Source organism: Lissotriton vulgaris, chromosome 1_1 (genome assembly GCF_964263255.1).
Source record: "Lissotriton vulgaris chromosome 1_1, aLisVul1.2, whole genome shotgun sequence".
NCBI classification, from domain to species: domain Eukaryota; kingdom Metazoa; phylum Chordata; class Amphibia; order Caudata; family Salamandridae; genus Lissotriton; species Lissotriton vulgaris.
The window spans coordinates 139182654-139205435 of NC_141685.1; the positions used below are offsets into that span (position 1 = coordinate 139182654).

The window sequence follows — 22782 nt, forward strand, 5'->3', positions numbered from 1 at the left end:
CTTCCCTTGGAAGCAAAATCCACCTGTATTCCAGTTTAAGCATATTTATTCTCATAGAATCACTTTCAAAATCCACTGTTCCTCAAGTAAATTCAGATTCAGTCTGACCCAATTCATTTTGGGGGTTCTCCCTTCATCAGGGGGCGCTCGTGAGGAATCTATGTTGTATGTTGTGTGCGCAAAATAGTGAAATAAGAATTAACCTGCACTGCAATCTAATCCTACATATACATAAATGAATAGTTTACTACATGTCCTGGTAGAGCCGAACCGCATGTCTGTGCTTGTGTTAAACCAGGGTCTTCGCCTTTTCAATAGTGAGAGCTACTTCTGATCTACTGCCTACATCACGTGGCTTAGCTAAGGGTAGATGAATGCCAAGCAACCTAATTGCGCCCCTAGAGCGCCCAGTCTTGCTGCAGTGAGCACATAGCATTTGTAGCACTGGGCTAACAAACATTTTCCTGTAGGGCGCTTAAGCCTTTGTAGCACTGTTAGGTTTACCTGCGGGACCCCAAGAATTTATGGTACTGGTAGGAACGGTGTATCTGTGGGGTCCCCAGGGACGCATTATGTTAATTTTATTCTTATTAACGAATCACATCTGAGAGGTGAGTGTTTCACTCAGGGTTGTGGCCTCTTTGTCATGCAATACATGGGATGGCATTGTTCTCTCTAAGTGCGTGTGAAGACAAAAGACTTCTGTTATCTGGTGAGTTGCCCTCCTGTTCATTGGCTCCTGTCCAGATCCTGGCCCTGGTTTAACAATTCAAGATTAATGTTCAGTAGTGGCAGTCACAGTATAAGGACTGTGAGCAAGACCTGCTGTAGAGTTTTCGCTGTCCTAGGAAATATACCTGCGCTGATTGCAGTGTCCGATTTATAAAAAATTGCACACAGAGTACCCCTTAGAGGGGTCCCCTAAAATCTACCAATCCTTAGTGTGGTCACCGACTGGCCTGAGCCAGCCTGTTACCACCAGAGTGTGTTCTGTCCTCATGGGGAGAGTGCCTGTGCACTTCGAGGTCGATAACGATGCCTTTCTTGGGTGGAGGTGCTCACACCTCCCCCTGGTCAGGAAGAGCCGTCTGTGGCAAGGATTTTCAAAGGCCTTGCCGCCTTTGTAATGCGACCCCAACCTCTCCTGTTAGAGGGAGCAAGCGATCTTCCTGTCCTCACCCCCTTTTAGGCACAAGGACAGGTGGGAAACCTTAGATACAACAGGAGAAATTTCAATTCTTGGCGACCTAAGGGCACTGCAGCCTTCTCTGCTGGTGAAGATCTGTAGAGAACTATTGTCTTGGTCCCAGTCCTACTGGCCTGTCTCCATCCCTGGGTTATCCAGAACCAAAAGGCAAGTCGTCTTGCAGCCCAGCGACCTCCAGAACCTTGGTTATGTTACTCACTCTATATTTGCAGACTTTGTGTTTTTGGTCTAATCACTCTCACTAATGTGCTCCGTATTTTCGGTGTCAACACTATCGATTGAGCACTTGTTCAATAAAAAGAGATTTACAAAGTACCTGTGTCTTGGCAAGATAAGCAGTGTGCTGGTCATTTATTCAATCGAGTCTGTTGTTGAGCTCTGAGTTCAAGCTGCCCTTTAATGTAAACAGGGTCATTGATTTGGCAGTATCAGTATCTGTAGTTAAATTAGACAAAAATGAGTTCTAATTGCCAACTCCCTGACACCCTGAATGGCCTCAACCCAATCGCCATCGCCAAGCGTGCCTAGATCCCTCTCCCGCACAGCTCTCCGGGTCCCCAAGGGATCCAGAGAATTGTAGATCAACTTCCTATAGATGGTTGAGATTGCTTTTTCGGTCAGGAGATCAATTAGCAGCTGGTCCTCCAGTGGGGATGCATCAGGCAACTGCCCCCCTTCCCGGATGTGACTTAGCAGAGCGTGGCCACCTGCAAATGTCAGAACCATTTTTAGTCACCTAATTCATACTTTTGTTAGGGATCGTGATGGACACAAGCGCCTGTCCCCCCACACATCGCCCGGCCGCTCTAAGCTAATCAATCCCCATTTTGTGAAGCCCTGCAATACTCCCACTGCACTTATGAGATCACCACCATACAGTGGAGTAATTTCAGTCAGCTTACCTTCTCGGCCTAAATACTTGGTAGCCTCTCTCCACACCCTTACCACTGTTTGGGTATGAGTAGGTAGGGTGCACTCATACTTTCTTCGATACAGCTCCGGGGTGGGGTAACCTCTCATGCCCATGGCCAATCTATCTACCCGGTAAGCAGGATCCTCACAGTCCACAAAAACCCAGTTGTTTACTGCCCCCAGCTGCGTGGCCCAGTAATACTTGTGAATGCTCCAGACCACCAGTCCACCTTAATAAACTCCCCTCTGCAACTTACTCAGCGTGACTTGCCACCATCCCACAACAGGAGCCGAAGTTCTCAATCTACCTTTTGAAAGAAAATGTCCGGTGGGATCTTAAAGGAATTTTTTGCACAATGTACAGGAGACCCTGGAGGGTCATCACTTTAAATAGGGCCACCCGGCCCAGTAAGGAGAGGGGGAGTGCCCGCAAGTGTGGGGGATCCCAGCGAAGACTGTCTAATTTCGGGAGTGTTTTCCTGCCTGTGCTCTCTTGTAATGAACACAACCAAATATTTAAAGCCATGTAGTGCCACCCGAACTGTGCAACTAGAGTGCAGCCGCAGGGTCCCTGCAACCATCAGGAATATTAAGGACTTCTTCCAGTTGATATTATCTCCTGAATAATCTCCAAGTATGTGAAAAATGTGTAGGATTCGTTCACTCGAGAAGGCTGGCTATGTGTCATATAACAAAACGTCTTAGTAGACGGAGATTCTCACATCCCACTCCTGATCAAATGGAATACCCTATATGAGAGGTCCTAGTGAACCCAAACATGTGTGAAGAGCATAGGAGACAAGGAACATCCCTGTCGGACGGCAAAGACTCGGTAGACAGTATTATTGAGGCGCATGCTCGCTAGAGGGGCCACATACAAGAGCTTAACAGCAGCGCCACTGGTTCAGCAACGGAATCCCCTGTTGCATATGGTACTCCATTAAGGTGTCGGAGATTTAAGTGCGTTCCCTGGTGTGGCATAAAGCCCGATTGATCAGGATGAACCATTGTTGCAATTACTGTCCGCAGGCAGATCGCCAGGGCCTACGCAAGGACCTTAGTCTCAAAATTAAGCGGGGAGATAGGTCTATAAGACCCACACTCAGTTGCTGGTTTGTCCTTTTTGAGATGACCGCCACCTCAGACGTTCTTTGGTCCTCCGGGAGACACCCTTATTTTCAGGCAGTCTGAAACCTCCTCTGAAGGCACTCCCTGATTTTATCCTTCATGCTTTTATATAATTCTAAGGGGAGCTCATCAGGCCCCGTCGCGTGCCCTGTTTGCAAGGTTCCTGTTGTCTTATTTATTCAGTCTACTGTCAGGTCTTGGTCTAGTGCGTCTCGGTCCTCATTCGTTAGCATTGACAGGGTCAGGTCTTTCAGGAAGTCTCTCCCAGTATTTCCGTCCCCTTGTTGTCAGTGTCCTCAAGGATCCAGTTCCGTCCTTTTGTCTTGTCTCTCTAACCATGCAAGCAACTCATTGGCTTTATCACCGACATCATAGAGATAATTCTGGGTAGCCAGCGCATGAGTGCACGCTATTTTCCATTAGTGCTCTTAATGTGTGCTGCTTCAGTTGATGGTGTAATCGGAGAGAAATTGATTCCCCACTTGCCAACCCAACTTCCAGGAAAGCACATTCCTTGTCCTGAGCCTCGCACTTCAATTTACGTTCCTTCGACATTCTCCCAATCAAGGCTTGTGTCTGGCAGCGAATCACTGCCTTAAATTCACCCTGTAGCATGCAAGCTGATTCAACAGGCCGCCCGTTCTCCTTAAAATAGAATTCTGCTCTATCTCTCATACGAGCTTTGTACGTCTTGTCTTTTAAATATCACGGATCAACCCTTGGGGGTAGGATGAAGTCCACAACCGGACCATCGAGTTGCACCTCCACCAGAGAATAGTCTGAGATTCCCCCTGCTATGTGCGTAGCAGCTCTAAAATCAACTTTATGGACAGTCTGGGTGAAAGGAAGATGCAGGCATGCCAGACTACCATGTGCTATAGACAGGTGTGTCCGGTTCTGATACCCTCTTCCCCTCTAGGGGCATTTAGGAGTACCATGAATATAGTTTAGGTGCAGTTCTGTCACTCCAGTCACCCCAATGCGTATATGCTCTGTCGTAAGCGTCTTGTCCTTCCACAGGATGAGTCAGTCTTGTCTGGGTCTCTTTCCTGTTTCCCGGCACTTGAATGGCACGCCTGAACGCCTGAGAGAGCAGTGACCCACCAGCAGGCTTTTGTGGAGCGCTTTTGTCCTGGATGTAAGGCTGCATTCAGTAGGGCACCCACTCTGTCTTTTCTTTGCCTTTGCCTGAAGATCTGTGTAACAAAGAGGGTTTTGGCAAAAGCACAGTAAGGCTGTGCCAGATACAAAATGAACAAAGAAATTGCCAGTACTGTGCAATAATTTATGCTTTTAACAAGGTGTTGAGCAGAAGTTTACTCAACCCAAAGACCACTATTTCAGTCTGAAATCTTATAAAAGATAATTTATTTCATTGAATTATTATTTTCTTTTTTCTTTTTACTTGCTTTTAAAACAAAGTAAACCAGTCAATTTGAACAAGAGATTAATTTGGATGAGTGTTGACAATGAACTCATCTAATGTTCAACATGTGAAAATACACTTGTTTTAAATGGTTATTTCAATACACAAAAACAAAAAACCAAAGGCAATGGGGTATCAATACCCAAATCCTAATTCACCAATACAACATGAAAAATGACGCTTTTAGACAACAATCAGACAATAGACAACATATAGAAGTGATGAGGCTAGTGAAAAACCTCTGTTTCAATTCAAATTGTTTCAACTAAGGCCTATTGCAGAATCTCTGCTCTAATCATAGATAGGCCTATACATACAAATGAAAATATGCCAATGTAGAAATATCTTTTTCCATATACGACCACACACTGAATTTATATTTACAGATTATCAAAAGAAGGGAGGTTGGTCGCAAAACAGAATAAATCAGAAAAGAGGAGAAGGGGGTGTGGGGGGTGTGGGGGGGGTGGGGGTCGACACGTTTCGAATCCCTGTTTAATTCAGGGATTCTCTTCAGGACCAACAGACATGATCTGAAAAACATAAATAAACAGACACTCAGTCAAGACCAGACATGAGAGACCCTCAACTCGCATACTGATCAGCACGATCTTGTATCATACCTGTATTTCCAAGTAACAATGTTCAAGTCTTAAAGTCTGGAACACAAAGAATGGGCCATTCTAAGTCAGTTAACGTATTTTTAAGGATAATTCAGGCTTATTGGTACAATGAATTTAAGATGAAAGCAACTTACATGAGTGCTTGTTTAGATAGTCCAAAAGTAAATTTGATGGGAAAAAGGGGAATTGTGACCCAACTTTTCAATCAATTTGTAAGCGATTCCTGAAAAAAGCAAACGAGCGTGTGATTGAAAAGGCGTGTACTGCAAACCGGTAAATTCCATTACAAAAGAAAACGAATCCAGTATTCTAGTTAAAATCGAGACTTCTATAGGCGAATGGTTACACATGGTCAAAGTGTGTAAAGTGAATAACAACCGGCGAACAACGTAAGTTGAAAAGGGTGTATGTAACAAAATAAGTTGCGCTCGTGCGAGGTGCCGTGAAGTGGGGCAATGGGCATGAGCCGCGTCAATTACCTTCAGTGATTGCTCTATCCTCCTTAACTTGCTCCTCGCTCTCTCGTACGGAAGACGCCGTATAGTTTGGCATATTCAATTCCGTGTTGAGCCGGAAGTGATTATAAAATGAACGCGGTGTTCATGGGAGATGTAGTCTCCACTGACTATTGAAGTCACTCCAATGCGAGAGTAATTCGCGGTTCCGTATTCCGAATGGCAGTGAGCCAACGATTAATCCATGTGCGCGTCGGACGCCCAATGCTTAGTTTGTATGACAGATCTGGGTATTTCATTGTTCTATAAACCATGGTTGTTATCGTGTAATCACCAACGTCTTCATGGGAGTAGGAGTTCTAACGCTCGGAAGCCCAACACGATGGGGTGTGTATATCCTTTGGTTACAGTAGAAACTCTTTAGAACAACGGGAAGTGCCTTTTAAAATTGGGTTATGTGATACCACTATAGGAGGGTATTTTAATTTGGTCAAAAGGGGGGGAGGGGGAGGGGGTGTCAACAATTGAGGGCTACATCATATGCTCAGTTAGTCGGAAAATGAGGGCTGACATCAGTTGTACAGTTAGACTCACAGATGATATAGTTCGGACATCTCATTCAAGCCTGTAATGGTGGTATTAAACTTAAGAATTAGCATAGCTTCTCTCTGTCTTAACTTGGCCTCTAAATCGCCATCTCGTGGATCTGGTTCTATTTTTGATATAATTGTCCATTTGAAATCCTCATCCCCATGAGATTCATCAATCCAGTGTTGGACAAGTGGAGCTGTTAGTACTTTCTTTTTTATACGAGATTTATGTTGTGACATTCTATGTCTGGCTTCTTGATTGGTTTTTCCAATGTATAGCTTGTTGCAAGTACAGGTGATGGCATACACTATATTCCGCGTTTTGCAATTAGTGAAATGCTCATGCTTCCATGACACACCCTCATGTTGAAAAAGGTCACCTTCGATAGTTGAATTGCAACATAAGCAAGTGCCACATTTGTGATGGCCTGTGATGGGGGGTAGGCTTACATAGTCTCGTAGAGTCATTGTCTTGGGTTTGGGTACGGCCGCTCTGACGATCTGATTGGCTATACTTGTGTCTTTTTTGAAGGCAAAAAGTGGCACTTCTTTTAGCTGTTCGTTGATTTCTTTTACTAAATGCCAATTTTGATGGATTGTTTTTTTCAAAAAATTGGATGCAGGAAACGCGTCGACCCCCCCCTTCTCCTCTTTTCTGATTTATTCTGTTTTGCGACCAACCTCCCTTCTTTTGATAATCTGTAAATATAAATTCAGTGTGTGGTCGTATATGGAAAAAGATATTTCTACATTGGCATATTTTCATTTGTATGTATAGGCCTATCTATGATTAGAGCAGAGATTCTGCAATAGGCCTTAGTTGAAACAATTTGAATTGAAACAGAGGTTTTTCACTAGCCTCATCACTACTATATGTTGTCTATTGTCTAATTGTTGTCTAAAAGCGTCATTTTTCATGTTGTATTGGTGAATTAGGATTTCGGGTATTGATACCCCATTGTCTTTGTTTTTTTGTTTTTGTGTATTGAAATAACCATTTAAAACAAGTGTATTTTCACATGTTGAACATTAGATGAGTTCATTGTCAACACTCATCCAAATTAATCTCTTGTTCAAATTGACTGGTTTACTTTGTTTTGCCTGAAGATCAGCAGTCCCAAGGTAGCAGTCACACCTGGCCTGTCTGTAAGTGCAGCCTCTCTGGAGGACCGACCGTCAGCAATTGAGCCCACACTATGGCCGGCTGGACCACAGGCGTAAGCTCAGACAGGGTGTTCGACACTGGAGTAGTTGTAGTCCCTCATGGACCTCTGACACAGAGCAGTCAGAAATTCAGCAGATAAAAGCCCAAAACATGCTCTCCAGGAATCTTGTAGATTCAGACCCTGTTGTGTTAGGAATTTGGCAAATGCAACCTTGAACACGCCGTTGGCAGCACACAATCGTCCAACTGGGCCTCAACAATCACTTTGTCGTAGAGATTTATTTTCTTCCTTGAACTGTTGGGAGAGTCTTGGCGGGGCGGGAAATCCCTCAGACTAGCTGGTCCTGCTGGATGGCTTTCCGGCCCGCCCTACAGATAACGAGGATGTGTCAGACCTTGCTTCTTCCAGGACAGCCTTGTCCTCCCTTCCCTTTCTTACCAGACAGGCAGGCTTCTAGGCAGACTTCTAGGCTCTTCAGGACAGGTACACAGCTTCTCCATTAAGTAATTCAGCCTGAAGGTGATGTCCCCTCAACTTAGATAGGCTGACACCAGCCCTGGTGTCACAGCAGGCACCTGAGTACTTTGTAGAGCACTTTATTCCTTGGTATCAGAGGACTTTGAACTAGGGTATAAAAGAGGGATAGATGGTCCCACTTGCATACACAACTGGCAGGCGGGAGATGCTGTTTACTCTGTGGCACTCTCACATTGCATTTATGCTACGCACACCGACACCCTAAACACGCACTTGATGTTAGTGCAAAGTCTGGGCACAGGCATAGAAATGGAGCATGTTACAAGTCCATAGGGTGCATGTATCCTTTGTGAGCTTAATAAAATGTTGAAAATTCTATAAATCCTCACTCCTACATCCAAGTACTCTCAGGCTACCATTCTACACTCGGCTCTGTCTGAAAAACAGCTCAACATTTTCAAAATTCTGCAACTCTGCATTGATTTAGCTTGTAAATTATATTTTTGGAAATGTTCATGTATTAACTGTTTAATTTTAATACTATAGGTGATTGAAATTACTCACGAAGAAAGCAAGATTTAGCACCAGGCAACTGAAGTCAGTGCCATAAGAAGGATTATTTTGAAAAACTGAAGGACATCCAGCCTTCTACGTTTAAACAATTTCCAAAATCTAGGTGTGGCGAGGAAGTGGGAGCTGAGGAAAGTACTATACCTGTAAGTGAAGTCTCTAATTTAGTATTTCATTAACCCAGAGCAAAGCCATATCAGTGCACAGAATAACGTTCATCTAAAACATCATGTAATTCCAGATAGGAAACACACATTGCATAAAAGAAAGTTATAACAAAAGGTTTCTTCTGCAGACCATCAAAGAAGAGACACTGTGAGAAGACTCCGAAGCTGACACGTTAACAACCGAAAGATTGGAAAATCACCTTTGTTCAACAACCGTTTTTAACCAGTTACGCAAGTTTGAGACTATCTGCCTCTGGGTAGAAAACCATGACACACTCTGCTCACTCTTGCGAAAAACTTACAAATACACCACTTTATTGTGTTCATAACCATCTCAGATTGTTTCCTTTTTATTGTGTACTGTTCTGTAATTCTATGTAAATAGCCTCAACATTATCTGCTGTGCGTGAATGATATGTAAAACTGTTAAAGATAAAAATGGATTAAATGAGCACAGTTGTGCTATAGGTAATGTAAATACATCCTCGTCTTCAGAACTACAAATCTTAACCTTACACCAAACAAAGAAAGGGTAAAAGGAACTGATGTTCTGCAACTGGTGATCCACGATAGTACTATGCATGTTCTAACACCCTCAGTTACTGCCATTACTTCAGTGCAAAAAGGTACTTATCAGTTTAATTATTAAATACCAGACTAACACCTTATCACTGCATTGTTAAGAACCTATACAAATAGATTTGAGAAAATCTTCAGTCACAAAATAAGTTGCTGCCGGATAGGCTATAACCTAAAGACTATTATCTGCTAGAAACATTTCGACAGGTGTTACAGGGCTGCTTCAAGACATAGTTTGCTCAATTCAAGTGTTAAGAAGATTACACACAATTTCTTTTAGAGATAAATGCTGAACATTATCTAAACAAGCCTGACTCTAAAATCGGGTTCCCTCTTACCGTGGCATATAAGCAAGAGAAAACTAATCGCAGAGATATTAACACTAGATATACACCTTATAAAAATACGGACTGTGAGACCAAATTCAGTGTTCAAAACCACCTCAATGAAGGCAAAATAACCTAATTTGGGGGGAAAAGTTACATGTGCCAAAAAAGACACAGCCATAAATCTTATCTCACAGAATTTGACAGAATGCATACTGGGGAAATCCACTCTCAGTGCAAAGTATGCCAAAAAACTTTCAGGCGTAAATCTTATCTCACTGAGCATATGAGAATCCACACTGGGGAAAACCACTCTCCGTGCAAAGTATGCCAAAAAACTTTCAGGCGTAAATCTTATCTCACTGAGCATATGAGAATCCACACTGGGGAAAAACCTTATCAGTGCTCTGAATGCCAGAAAAGCTTTAGTTTCAAAGCGACTCTAAATGAACATGCATTAACCCACTCTGGGGAAAAACTTTACCAGTGCGCTGAATGCCAAAAAAGTTTCTGCCGTAAATCTAAACTCACTAAACATATGAGATCCCACTCTGGTGAAAAACCTTATCAGTGCGCTGAATGCCAGAAATGTTTCAGTGACAAAGGAGGACTCACTCTACATACAAGGACCCACACTGGGGAAAAACCTTATCAGTGCTCTGAATGCCAAGAAAGGTTTTGTAACAAACAAAGTCTTTCTCGACATGCATTAACCCACTCTGTGGAAAAAACTTATCAGTGCTCTGAATGCCAGAAATGTTACAGTGACCAAAGCAGTCTCACTCGGCATATAAGAACCCACATTGGGGAAACATCTGTTCAGTGCTCTGAATGCCAGAAATGTTTCAGTGACCAAAGCAGTCTCACTCGGCATATCAGAACCCACACTGGGTATAAACCTTTTCAGTGCTCTGAATGCCATAAATGTTTCAGTTACAAAATCAGACTCACTGAACATACAAGGACCCACACTGGGGAAAACCCTTATCAGTGCTCTGAATGCCCTAAACATTTCAAACTTAAATCACTTCTAACTGCACATTTGAGATTCCACACTGGGGAAAAACCTTATCAGTGCTCGGAATGCCCAAAACATTTCAACCGTAAATCAACTCTAACTGCACATATGAGAATCCACACTGGGGAAAAACCTTATCAGTGCTCTGAATGCCAGAAAAGGTTTAGTTTCAAATCGACTCTATATAAACATGCATTTACCCACTCTGTGGAAAAACCTTATCAGTGCTCTGAATGCCGGAAATGTTTCAGTACAAAAAGAAGTCTCACACTGCACATAAGAATCCACACTGGGGAAAACCGTTATCAGTGCTCTGAATGCCAGAAATATTTCAGTGAAAAACGCTTTCTCACAGTGCATATAAAAACCCACACAGGAGAACAACCTTATCAGTGCTCTGAATGTCAGAAATGTTTCATAAACAAATTCAGTTTCACGAAGCATATAAGAACCCACACTGGGGAAAAACCTTATCAGTGCTCTGAATGCCCAAAAGATTTCAGACTTAAATCACTTCTAACTGCACATGTGAGATTCCACACTGGGGAAAAACCTTATCAGTGCTCTGAATGCCAGAGATGTTTCAGTGAAAAAAACAGTCTCACTCAGCATATAAGAATCCATACTGGGGAAAAACCTTATCAGTGCTCTGAATGCCACAAATGTTTCAGTGTAAAAAGCAATCTCATTCAGCATATAAGAACCCACACTGGGGAAAAACCTTATCAGTGCTCTGAATGCCACAAATGTTTCAGTGAAAAAATCAGTCTCATTCAGCATATAAGAATCCATACTGGGGAAAAACCTTATCAGTGCTCTGAATGCCAGAAATGTTTCAGGGAAAAAGGCAGTCTCACTTACCATATAAGAATCCACACTGGAGAAAAGCCTTATCAGTGCTCCGAATGCCTAAAATGTTTCAGCCAAAAATATCATCTCACTGAACATGTGAGAATCCACACTAGAGAAAAAAAATTATCAGTGCTCTAAATGTCAGAAAAGATTCAGAGGTAGAGATGGTTACAAGCGCCATAAGAAAACACACCATCAAAATAATTCAGTGCTCCAAGTGCCAGAAAAGAATCAATTTTAAACGCAATCTCACTCTACATGAGCAGACGCACACAGGGGAAAAACATTACCAATGCGGTGAATGCCAGAAATTCCTATTGATTGGCACAGCCTCACTAACCATAAGCGACTCCATACTGATGAAAAACCTTATGAGTGCTCTGAATGCCAGAAAAGCTGCAAAGAAAAACGCTATCTCACCATGAGAATCTCCACACTGGAGAAAATCCTTATGCCATAAAAGCTTGAATCTGAAAGACAGAGTTATGCTTCATGAGAGATCCCACTCTGGGGAAAAACATTATGAGTGCTCGAAATTCTAGCAACGTTTTGGTTACAAATTACTTCTCACTTGACATGAGCGAACTCACACGGGGGAAAAATGCCTTATGTGTGTTCTGAATGTCAGATAAGGTTTAGTCTCGAATACAATGTCACTTCACAAGAGAGAATTCCCACTGGACTAAAGCCTTATACAGGAGGGGAAAGCCAGAAACGTTTTACTCAGAAGGGAGATCTCACTAAACATGAGAAATGCATCCACACCAGGTGAAAAGTAAGGCGTATCTTGAGTTGCAGAAAAGCTTCTAACAACCTGACTTTACATGAGAGAGCACATATTGTAGTTGCAATAGGATTCATCAAGAAACTCTTGCAGGATAACTTAGGCTGCCCGCATGCACCCTCCAAAGAAATTTCAGGCCTGTAATTATTTTTTAATTGCGACCGAATCCACAATTTGAGTATCTGAAAGTTACAAAACTCTCAAGGTCTTTACTTAACACAGAGAAGTGTTAGTGCTTGCAAAAATCAACTAAATGTCAAAAAAAATCACAATATTAACGTCTTAAATTTTACTTCACTCAAAAGGTTTCTACTCACCCTTGTTTCTTAACATATGACTGGTATCTATATTTTCATGGTAAGATTAAGCCTATGCGGAGTTCCTCAATGAAGAACTTCGCAAAGTGACAAAAAAACTCTGGCGGTCTACTCAGATTTCCGCAAGCATCAGAGTGCGTAAGGGTCATGGCGTTCGTGATGATTTTGATCTCCTGTTGTTTGTCCCGCCCTGTAAAAATAATTGCGAAAGGCACCATGTGCAGCACAAGAGGGTGCAGCTGCTTCTCCTCAAGTGGCCGCTTTGTCAATGCGAAGGAAGGTTTCTCAATGCGAGTGGTGTGACCGGCCACGACCACTTGCATTGAGAAATCCGACGACCCGCTTTGAGAAATCTCGCTAGGAGGTTGATTTTGCTCGCCAACTAGACCATGGCGACCGCGAGCAAGGAAAAATCTCATCAGGAGGTGGATTTTCCTCGCTCCAGCACATAGCGTTGAAGAGTGTGAGCGTTGAAAAAAACTTGCTACGCTCCTCGGAGCGGAGTTTTTAGGAACTATGTGAGCTCCGCGGAGTATGGAAAACTCTGCCAGCGGAGTTCACCACCCAAAATGGGATAATATACAACAGCAGGAAAACATAACACATCAGTTACTTGCCTTCGATAACGCTCTTTCTGGTCGATACTCCTTTACCTGCAGATTCCTCATCTTGTGAATATTTCCCACACACCAGACTGGGTCCTTCAACTTTAAAGCAGAGTAGGAGACAACATGCAGCTCAGTGTCGCCGTCATTCTGCTACAGAAGTGACAAGCGGAGACTCAAAGAAGCACTTCCCTGGCGCACTAATAATAATAATAATAATAATAATAATAAGGGAAATTTGTAGAGCGCCTGGTTACGCGCAACGGCGTGTCCCCGCGCTGTAGTGAGTGGAATCAACAGAGTCACAGCCGCCAAAGTCGGCCCGGCTTACTGCGTGTAGAGGTGAGTCTTTAACTTCTTCCTGAAGCCAAGTTCAGAGGGCTACAGGCGAAGTTCCAGTGGTAGGGCATTCCAGCTTTTCGCGGCCAGATATCTAAAGGACCTACCCCCCATGCGTGCCTTTTTTATCCTGGGGACCTTCATTAGCCCTGTACAGGAGGAATGCAGAGCGCGCACAGGCGCGTACTGGGTGACCAGGCCCTTGAGCGAAGCCAGTGCCTTACCGCACAAAATGTGGTGGCACGTACAGAGAGTCTTAAACTCAACCCTGCTCCTTACTGGGAGCCAGTGAAGGGCCTGGAGGGCTGCCTTAGACGGCGATCTTTTAGGAAGCTTCAAGACCAAGCGGGCCGCTGCATTTTGCAGCACCTGGAGGCGGTTAATGGCCTTTCCAGTGGCCCCCAGATAAAGCAAGTTGCCATAATCCAGGCGCGATGTGACGAGGGTGTGCACCAGCGTCCTTCGGGCTGCCGTTGGAAGAAGATCAATAACTTTCTGCAGGCTTTTCAGGACGCCGAAGCATACCCCCACCACACGGCCTATCTGAGGTCCAAAAGACAGATCGGCGTCAAACCACACCCCAAGATTTTTCTCTTCCTGGCAGGGTGTGGGAGCATCCCCCAGACAGGGTGGCCACCACGCCGATGACCAAACAGACGGCCCCCCCCCACCACGAGCACCTCAGTCTTGCTGCCGTTTAACTTTAGGCAATTGGCGGACATCCAGGTAGCCAGCTCTTGCATGCAGGCTCTGAATCCAATCCAATCCAAAAATCTTTATTTCTGCCATTTAGACCATAAAAGATACATGCAAATACATACAACAATATAAAAATCATCATTTGATGTGAATAAGTGCAAGTAACATTAAAAAAAAGAAAGTCGAATAGATAAAATACATAAACAGGGAACAACACAGTTCATGCCATGAGAATAGAATAGACAATATAAAAGGCATTTACCAACAGAAGCCATAGGTTACAGTGGGGGAATGGCAAGGACATTCATTCTATATTGGTTTATCCTTAACCAACTTGGACCTAATACGCCACATGGCAAGGAGACATTTTGAAACTGCAAAAACAATGTGGGGGGAGGGGTCAGATTTCAATATTCTGTAGGATGTCAAACAGTTCCTTATAGCCATGTTCCTGCATAAAGGCACCAACCAATATTTCCTTGGGGATTTATAGGTGGGGCAAAAAAACAGAACGTGGATTTCCTCCTCATCGCACCGGTTGCAGCCGGGGCATAGTTTATCCCCTCCATTGGTCCATTTACTAGTGAAGGATTTAATAGGTAGGGAGCCAAACCGCCACTGTATAAACTGCTTCCTTGCCATGATCGGATAGATAAAATCCAAAAAAGTTTCAAATTTGTAAGAGTTTTTGGATTGGGTAAAACAATGAGTTAAGGAGCCGATGTTAAGTGCAGTCATGTGGGATGCAAGATTTAGTTCCTTGTATACTTCCACTAGTCTTTTCCTGGAGACCTTATTACAACCAATTTCTGGAGTCACCCAAAGCTCGTTAAAGCCAAGCCTAAACAATTCTTTTTTAACAAAGGCTAGCCAGGGGATCTTGTCATTGTGGTTTAAGTTCATAACATGTACAAGATCTTGCCTATAGTGACTAAGCTCCTTTGTTGACCAGAGTCTATGCCAGAATCTTATGGGTTTGGATTTGAGATCCTCCCTGATGGAAGGTAAACCCAGGTCAAGACGTAAGGGAAGCAGGGGAGTTGCAGTTGGGAGGGCCAAAAGACGCCTCATAAAGCTATTTTCGGCACTTACCAACTCAGTTGCCGCTTGGTGCCCCCATAGCTCGCTACCATAAAGTGCGGCAGGTTTCACTTGCACTTTATACATCTCAACTGCAGGAGCTATAGGTTTATATGTTGAGGTGTTAATAACCTTTAAAATAGCCCCGGAGAGTTGAGAGAGCCTTAATCGCGAGCTTGCGATCTGTGGGCCCCATAAGAGGTTCTCTTGGAGGGTTACACCCAAATACTGAAATGTTTTAACCCTCTCTAGGACCGTAGAATTTAGGGATGGGTTAGATCTGGTTGTAGAGGAGGGGTTAAAAATCATGTATTTGGTCTTCCCTGCGTTTATCTCCAGGCCATACTGCCTGCAGAAGAGATCGAAGCCATCAAGGATTCTCTGGATTCCCATGGGTGATTTGGAAAGCAGGAGGGTGTCGTCAGCAAACATGATTGCTGGTACCCTCCTGCCTGCCAAGACTGGGGCGTCATTATCCCCGACATTAGCTAAGTGTGAGATGACGCTGTTCACATATAGGCAAAAAAGAGTAGGGGCAAGGACGCAGCCCTGCCTGACCCCCCGGGAAACAGGAAACCTATTTGTCAGTGCTCCGCCCCGCCCACAGCGTACCTGGGCGAAGTTGCCCTGGTGCAGTCTAATTATAGCCTGGAGTAAATTAGTGGGCACTCCCAACTCCTTCAGGACCTCCCAGAGCTTTCCTCGCGGTACCAGATCGAATGCTGACTTTAGGTCCACGAACACCATGTACAATCTCCCGCCCTCGATGGTCACCGTTTTCCAGAAGAGGAGAACTAGGCGGAAGATTTGATCCATGGTGGACGTATTTTTCCTAAAAACAGCCTGGAGAGGACTTAAGATTTCATTTTCCTCCATCCAGTCCATCAGTTGGTCCAGTAGGAGTCGCGAATAGATCTTCTGGGGGACATCTATCAGGCTGATCGGCCTGTAGTTGGATGGGAGCAGAGGACAGCCCTTCTTAAAGATAGGGACTATCTCTGCCCCCAGCCAAGTGCAGGGGATCGCCATACCACGTGCAAGTGAGTTAAAAAGGATGTGAAGGTAAGGCGCCCAGATCTCTGGATGGGACCTAAAAAGGTCACCAGGTAATTTATCAAGGCCGGGGGCCTTACCCATCGCTAGGCCATCTATTGCGCTTGCCACTTCCCCTAGCGTGAACTCCAAAATATCTCCAGGGAGGGAGAGGAGTGTTGCAACAGTAGCATCAGTATTCTCGAGGACATCTGCATAGAGTTTCCCGAAGTGATCTTCCCACATTTGTGCTGCTATATTAGGTTCGACTGCAGCTTTGGGTTCCCCTGAGCCAGTAGTAACTAAGGCTCTGAATCTGTCTGCCGCTAGACTGGGCGCGGACGATAGGGAGATGACCAGCTGCGTGTCATCTGCATAGGCACTATGTGCAGGCCGTGGCTTTCGACGAGACGCCACCGGAGAGACATATAGATTGAATAAGGTTGGCCTCAGGGACGAGCCCTGAGGCACGCCCTGGCCCAAACCAATCTCCTTCGAGTAGCAGTCTCCCTGTCGAACCTGAAAGCCTCTCCCTGTCAAAAAAGACTGGATCCATTCAAGCGCAGCCCCTGATATCCCTCAATCATTCGGACACTGTAGCAAGGTGGTATGAGTACAGTGTTGAAAGCTGCACTTAGGTCCAAAAGGATGAGAGCCATAGTCTGGCCCTCATCCACTCCCTGGCGTATGGTTTCCACCGCCATCAGTAGCGCCTATGCCTTCCTAATTAACCCATGATAAGTATGCCTCCCAGTTAAATATTCCTCCTTGACATGCGTGGCAAATGCCACCCGCCACTGCCTTTCAGGGCGCTTAAGTACGGCTTTAGCCACCCGAAGCTCATCACTAAACCATGGGCCGTTTTTTGAGTACGGCAACCCAATTTTGCCAGGGAGAGTCGGGCAGTACAGTCTAGCGCCCCGGTAATGCGCTTACTTAGGCTAGTGTTAGGTGTTTCCACATCATCCCCCCCTGGACTCCCCCCTCTAATAAGTGCCGCACTGAACTTAGCTTGGGAGAAAGTGGCCCATCTCCGCCTCGGGTGGTTCAAAGGAGCTGGCTCTGGTAATCTAACCCCTGGGATCCGTATGGTAAAAGGTACCAGGTGATGGTCCGACCATAGGTATAGGTATAGGAGTCAGAGCATCTACTTCCCCCCAGTTGGCAAATATGGGGTCCAGTAAGTGGCCTCGCTGGTGGGTGGGATCTTTTACTTTCTGATCTAACTGAAGGGCACGTAATTCTTGGCAGAGGTCCATGGCGGCTTTATCTGTGGGGTCGTCCAAATGCATGTTAAGATCCCCTAGCACCAGGAACTTATCCCTGCGCAGCGCAGCCTCTATAATGCCTTCTACTAGGCTGTCCTCAAACCTGGCAAGAGGGCCCCGGGGGTCTATAAATCAGGAGGCCCTTCATAGTGTAGCCATCATTCACCTTAATGGTAAAAATACCCGCCTCGCTATCCATAATGGCGATGTACTCTAAGTGGCATCGTAAGCGTTGCTTGGCTACGATAGCTATCCCCCCTTCTCTGCCGGTAGGTCTATCCAGCCTAATCATAGTGTAGCCTTCCGGTAACGCCTCCATAACATCAGGGGCCGAGCAATCATCAAGCCAAGTCACCGTGAGAAACACGAGATCCCACTGCTTCTCAATGTGCAAATCGTAAACATCCAGCTTATGTTTCCAAGTTGTAGGCAAAATGACAGTGCCCACAACCCGCATTCTCCTCCACCCTCATACTGTGCAGGCAGGAGCTTGGGGTGGCATTACGGAGGGACAGCAGCTGCGACCTACTCCAATTTAAGTGCCTTACCGTTGGGGCAGGGGATATGGCCCTGGCCCGCGCTCGACCGCGGACGGGCGCAGACGGGCTTGACTTAGGCGCGACTTAGGCACGCCTCCGTCGCGCCCGCTGCACGGGCCCGCTGCGCCCGCCCGCTGCGCTGTCGATTCGACATCCGCCTTTTATCCCCCCCCCAGCGTCCTAACAACTAGAGCGCTGCCCGTCCTCCTCTGCACACTGGAAGTGGCTGGCTCGGACCTTCCACGCCCCCTGCTCAAACGGTGCTAATCACCGGCTTCAGAACGAGGCGGGAAGGAGAGATGAGCCCAGCCCTTCTGCGTGCCGTGATTGCAACTGCCTTCAGGTAGGAGACCTTGGCCTTGCAAAAGGCCCCCAATACAAGTTATTAAAATTAAAGTGCAAAGAATAGCAGCACACGGAGGGAGCCTAATCGCTCTCCTCCCAATGCCCCACACTTATTTAAAATGAGCTCAATCAGCTTAAAATACCATCACCCGTGAATCACAGAAAGCGCCCGTGCTCGCGCCATAAAAGCAGCAGGGACACTGCCACTGTCCACTCACCACCACTGTGAACAACTACAGAGGCCTATGAGTTCATTATCTCACAGGTCTGTATCACATATGCAGGCCCTGGCCAGATATTAATTCACCATTTTTATCATGGTTAGAATTCAGATGAGGCCTTTTCATTTCCCAAAATTCTAATTGTGTTCTCAGCAGCAAGTGTATATAAAAATCGTTGAGTGATGACTGCGCAGGGCTCAGATGAAAGTGATTTGATGATAAAACCGTCCGATCCACATTTTGTACACAGAAACGGGGCTATAAATACTTTTGTACAATACAAGTTAAGCAAAGGCGATTCTTAGAAGACATAATTTATATGAAATAGCCCCTGTATAGTCAAAGTTTCGACCGTTCCAGTTAATAACCATGGTCTCATCAGGACGATAGATCGCCACCTCTCTAATTTGCTTCTCAACTATATTCAATACAGCCTAGTAAGGATTCTTCTGTATCTCTGGCCAGTGTACCTGGGAGGAACTCACTTTCAACTAAGCAGTTCCATCGCCCGTTCATCGGACCAAACAACTGCAGCCAGTGAATCCTCGGCTCGCTGTCAAACACGTTCAAGTGTGACACTTCCTGATGAGACCATTGTTATTGATGTCTTGTCTGTGAAAAGCTGCACCAGCCCTCCTGTGATGGTGGGCCGGAAGACCTTGACCGCTGATGGTGATGAAGTAGCAGCTTAATTTCCAGAAAGGCATGTTGGCCATCAGTTGTCGGATGGCCAACAATTGCCTTAAACTTAACTCTGAAAAAACAGAGGTTATTATATTCAGCAAATTACTGCCAAATTGGTCTTCTTCATGGTGGCCATCTTCTTTGGTGCCCCTTCCACTGCCAGTCACCAAAGTCAGAAATGTGGGCGTCATATTTGACGACAGACTATCCTTTGTGCCTCATTTTTTTATTTTTTTTATTTGTTATTTTCAAACACCCACAACAAATAGGAGGATGGACAATTGCCTTTACATGGTGCCCGACCATTAGGAGATAGTGACATTGTTACACAATCAAGGTTATCCAACGATCCCAGCTCAACCCCAGACACAGATACACCTCAATACCAGAATTGCCACAGTGTCAAAGTTCCTATAATTCTCCATGCTACTATGGTTAATGTCTTCTGCATCAAAGCCTCATCCTACTCTTCCTGAGATGCCCGCTCCAAAATCGACCTCCCCCTCACTCCCCTGCCGGCGCTACTGTCTTAAGGCTAAGTGGGATCAAATGGTGAGTCATATTGTACGGGTTACCCAGGTGATCTCATTTTAACAACATTATTAAGCATCCTGACTACTATGGAAGCCGGGAATCGCCTCACGTTCTGCGCCTCAATATCAAGATACCTAGTCTACTGGTCTCCCTCAGCCATTAATGCGCTCGCCTCTGAGTCAGTTTCTGGATCTGTCGCTTTCAGCTCTGTCACAATGGCCTCCCAGGTTCGCGCCGCCTCTAATGCATTGTCATTATGGGATCTATGGGCTTGCTGTAATCGAACTGAGCTCTCGCTGTTTGCCCACTTAAGGAATGCAGATTTCCACCTTATATCGCTAGGACCCGCCGCTGCTTTCCAGTGGGATGTAATTTCTCGTTTAGCAAGCACCAATCCCAAGTCTATGAATTTGCTAGTTAACTTCGTTTTGCTAGTATGCAGAAACCAATGTAGCAGGCAAGTCCCCCCCATTCGGAGCGGTCTGTCGCCCTGTTATATTACAGAGTAAAACGGTCATCTCTTCCCAATATGTCCAATCTACAACTGGGGCTAAGAGCCGTATTAACATGGAAATATTGCTTGATTTTAGCCGGCGTAAGATATGCCCTGTGCAATATAAAAAATTGAATCAGCTGGAGTCTAGCATTCCTGGTGCCCTTCCATGCCCTTTCAAGTATCTGCGACCAAGCCGCATCATGTATCTCTTTAGCTAAATCCACCGCCCACTGCTCAAGTAGCCTCTGCAGCGGTGCCAGTCCCTCTCCCAGCATACGTTTATATAAACAAGTGACCGCCTTATACTTGCCCGCCGCCATCACTACACATTGACACGCCTCGCTCGTTGGCGGTTCCGAAAGGCCAGTGCCCCAGTGCTTCTGGATGGCGGCAACCAGGGCCGCATGCAATAAGAAGTGACCCTGGGGGAGTCCAAAAGTGTCCTGTAATGCGCCATAAGGTAATAGTACACCATCTCCAAATAGATCGCCCACCATCTGGAGTCCCAGTGTTTCCCACTCCGCGAGGGCAGACCAATCTCCGCATTGTGGCAGGGCCGTGCACATGCCCAACGGTATTTCCGGGGCGTAAGGTCGCTGTACGCCAACTCTGCTGTGGTAGCGTCTCCAGCAATGTCTCAGGACACATTCTGCAGATTACAAATCGGTAGCCCGTATCCTTTGCTGCAGTACCACAAACGATAGAACATGCCGCGGGAACATCTGGCTCAGTCTCTCGCTCAGGCCCTCGAAACTCCTGCGCCTCCGCCTGGGTGAGGTGTTGGAACTGTGCAGCTAAATAATGTAATTCAAAATCAGGGATAGCTAGGCCTCCCTCCGCTCTTGGGCGGATCAGAGTATCCAACGCCACTCAGCGCCTCCCTATTCCCCAAATAAAGCCCCCCACCATAGAGCAGAGTTGCCGTAATAGTGCGACGGGTATACGTATAGGCAAGGTCCGGAAGAAATATAAAAGCCGAGGGAGCGCCACCATTTTCAACAATGCTACTCTGCCTGCTACCGACAGTGGCAGAGTCCGCCAGAAATGCATGCTGCCCTTAAGCCCCCCCGTAACGCTCTACCTATGTTACCTTCAAGCAGATCTTCCTGCCTATGAAAAACATGCGTCCCCAAACACGCTCCGGCCGCCAGAAACACACATGTCTTCGCCCAATTACTCGCAGGCCAGAGATATCCCCAAATTGGCTGAGCAAGGAACGCGCTCCCTCCAGTGCGCCTCACGCATCTCTCAAAAACAGCAGCAGATCTTCTGCATATAATGAGATATAATGTGACTGACCACCGAGCCTCAAGCTCCGGAACGCCCTCCCCATCCTGGCCCTCGCCGCTAACGGTTCCATCGCTAGGGCAAAGAGCAGCGGGGAGAATGGGCACCCCTGTCTAGTACCACGCCCTACTGGGTACGAAGAGGATACAATTCTGCCAACCCTCACTCTGGCGCTTGCCGACGAATATAATATTTCAGTCCAGCGTGTATATCCCTCGCCAAGCCAAGAAGGCTTTCATGACTGAGAATAGGTTGGGCCAGTCCAAGCTGTCAAATGCCTTACCAATGTCCACCGAGAAGACAACTGCGCGCCCCTCCGTCCATGGTCCCCATCTAGTATCCGTATTAGTCTGCGTATGTTGTCAGCAGTATTGCGAGTCGGGTTGAAGCCAGCCTGGTCCGAGTGTACCAGCCACATCATTAAGGGAAGGAGTCTCGTAGCTAATACACGACTCAGTATTTTATAGTCAGTGGTGAGCATAGATAGAGGTCGGTAGGCGGACGAGTCAGTCGGGGTCTTCCCTAATTTAAGGAGGGGAATGATGATGGCCTCCCTGGTGGAGGTCGGCAACACACCCCGCTGCCTGGCCTCTTTATATACTGTCAACAGTCTGGGGCCCAGGAGGTCGACATATGCTAAATAGAATTCTATGGGCAACCAATCGCTGCCCGGAGTTTTGTTGCGCGCCAATTGTTTAATGGCACAACGAATTTCATGAGTGTGATGTCCCGACCAAGGGACTCCGCCTCTTCCGCCTTGACGGTAGGCAGTTCGAGGTCCTCCAAAGATGCCTGCACATCCATCTCCCCTGTTTGTAAGCAACTGGTATATAAGTCTGCGTAGAAGGACCTAAACCGATCATTTATTTGATGTTCCGTATATTCCAGTCGTCCCGATGATGAAGTCAATGTCAATATGAGCACACACCTAGGGGTGGGATCGGCCAATCATGCCAATAGCTTACCCACCTTATCCCGTTCAGCATGTGCGCGGGCTAAGTAAGCTCTGTGGGCGAAGCACCGTAAGCGCTCCACGACCACTGCTACTGTTTCTCT

The 22782-nt window shown here is 45.9% G+C and overlaps 1 protein-coding gene across 6 annotated transcripts; it reads left to right on the forward strand.

Annotated features, from left to right (window-relative positions):
• Nucleotides 1-9783: 9783 nt before the first annotated feature.
• On the forward strand, nucleotides 9784-11634 carry LOC147737800 (uncharacterized). Of its 6 annotated transcripts, XM_086944988.1 has the most exons (4): nucleotides 9784-10200; nucleotides 10282-11086; nucleotides 11171-11323; nucleotides 11492-11634. In XM_086944988.1, the coding sequence occupies exons 1-4, from the start codon at nucleotides 9784-9786 to the stop codon at nucleotides 11632-11634; spliced, it is 1518 nt and encodes a 505-aa protein (XP_086801114.1). The 6 variants fall into 6 exon arrangements, with proteins under 6 accessions (XP_086801114.1, XP_086801112.1, XP_086801113.1 ...); XM_086944986.1 differs by having other exon boundaries at nucleotides 9784-10428; nucleotides 10513-10915; nucleotides 11084-11634; XM_086944987.1 differs by lacking the exon at nucleotides 11171-11323 and having other exon boundaries at nucleotides 10282-11071; nucleotides 11324-11634.
• Nucleotides 11635-22782: the final 11148 nt, after the last annotated feature.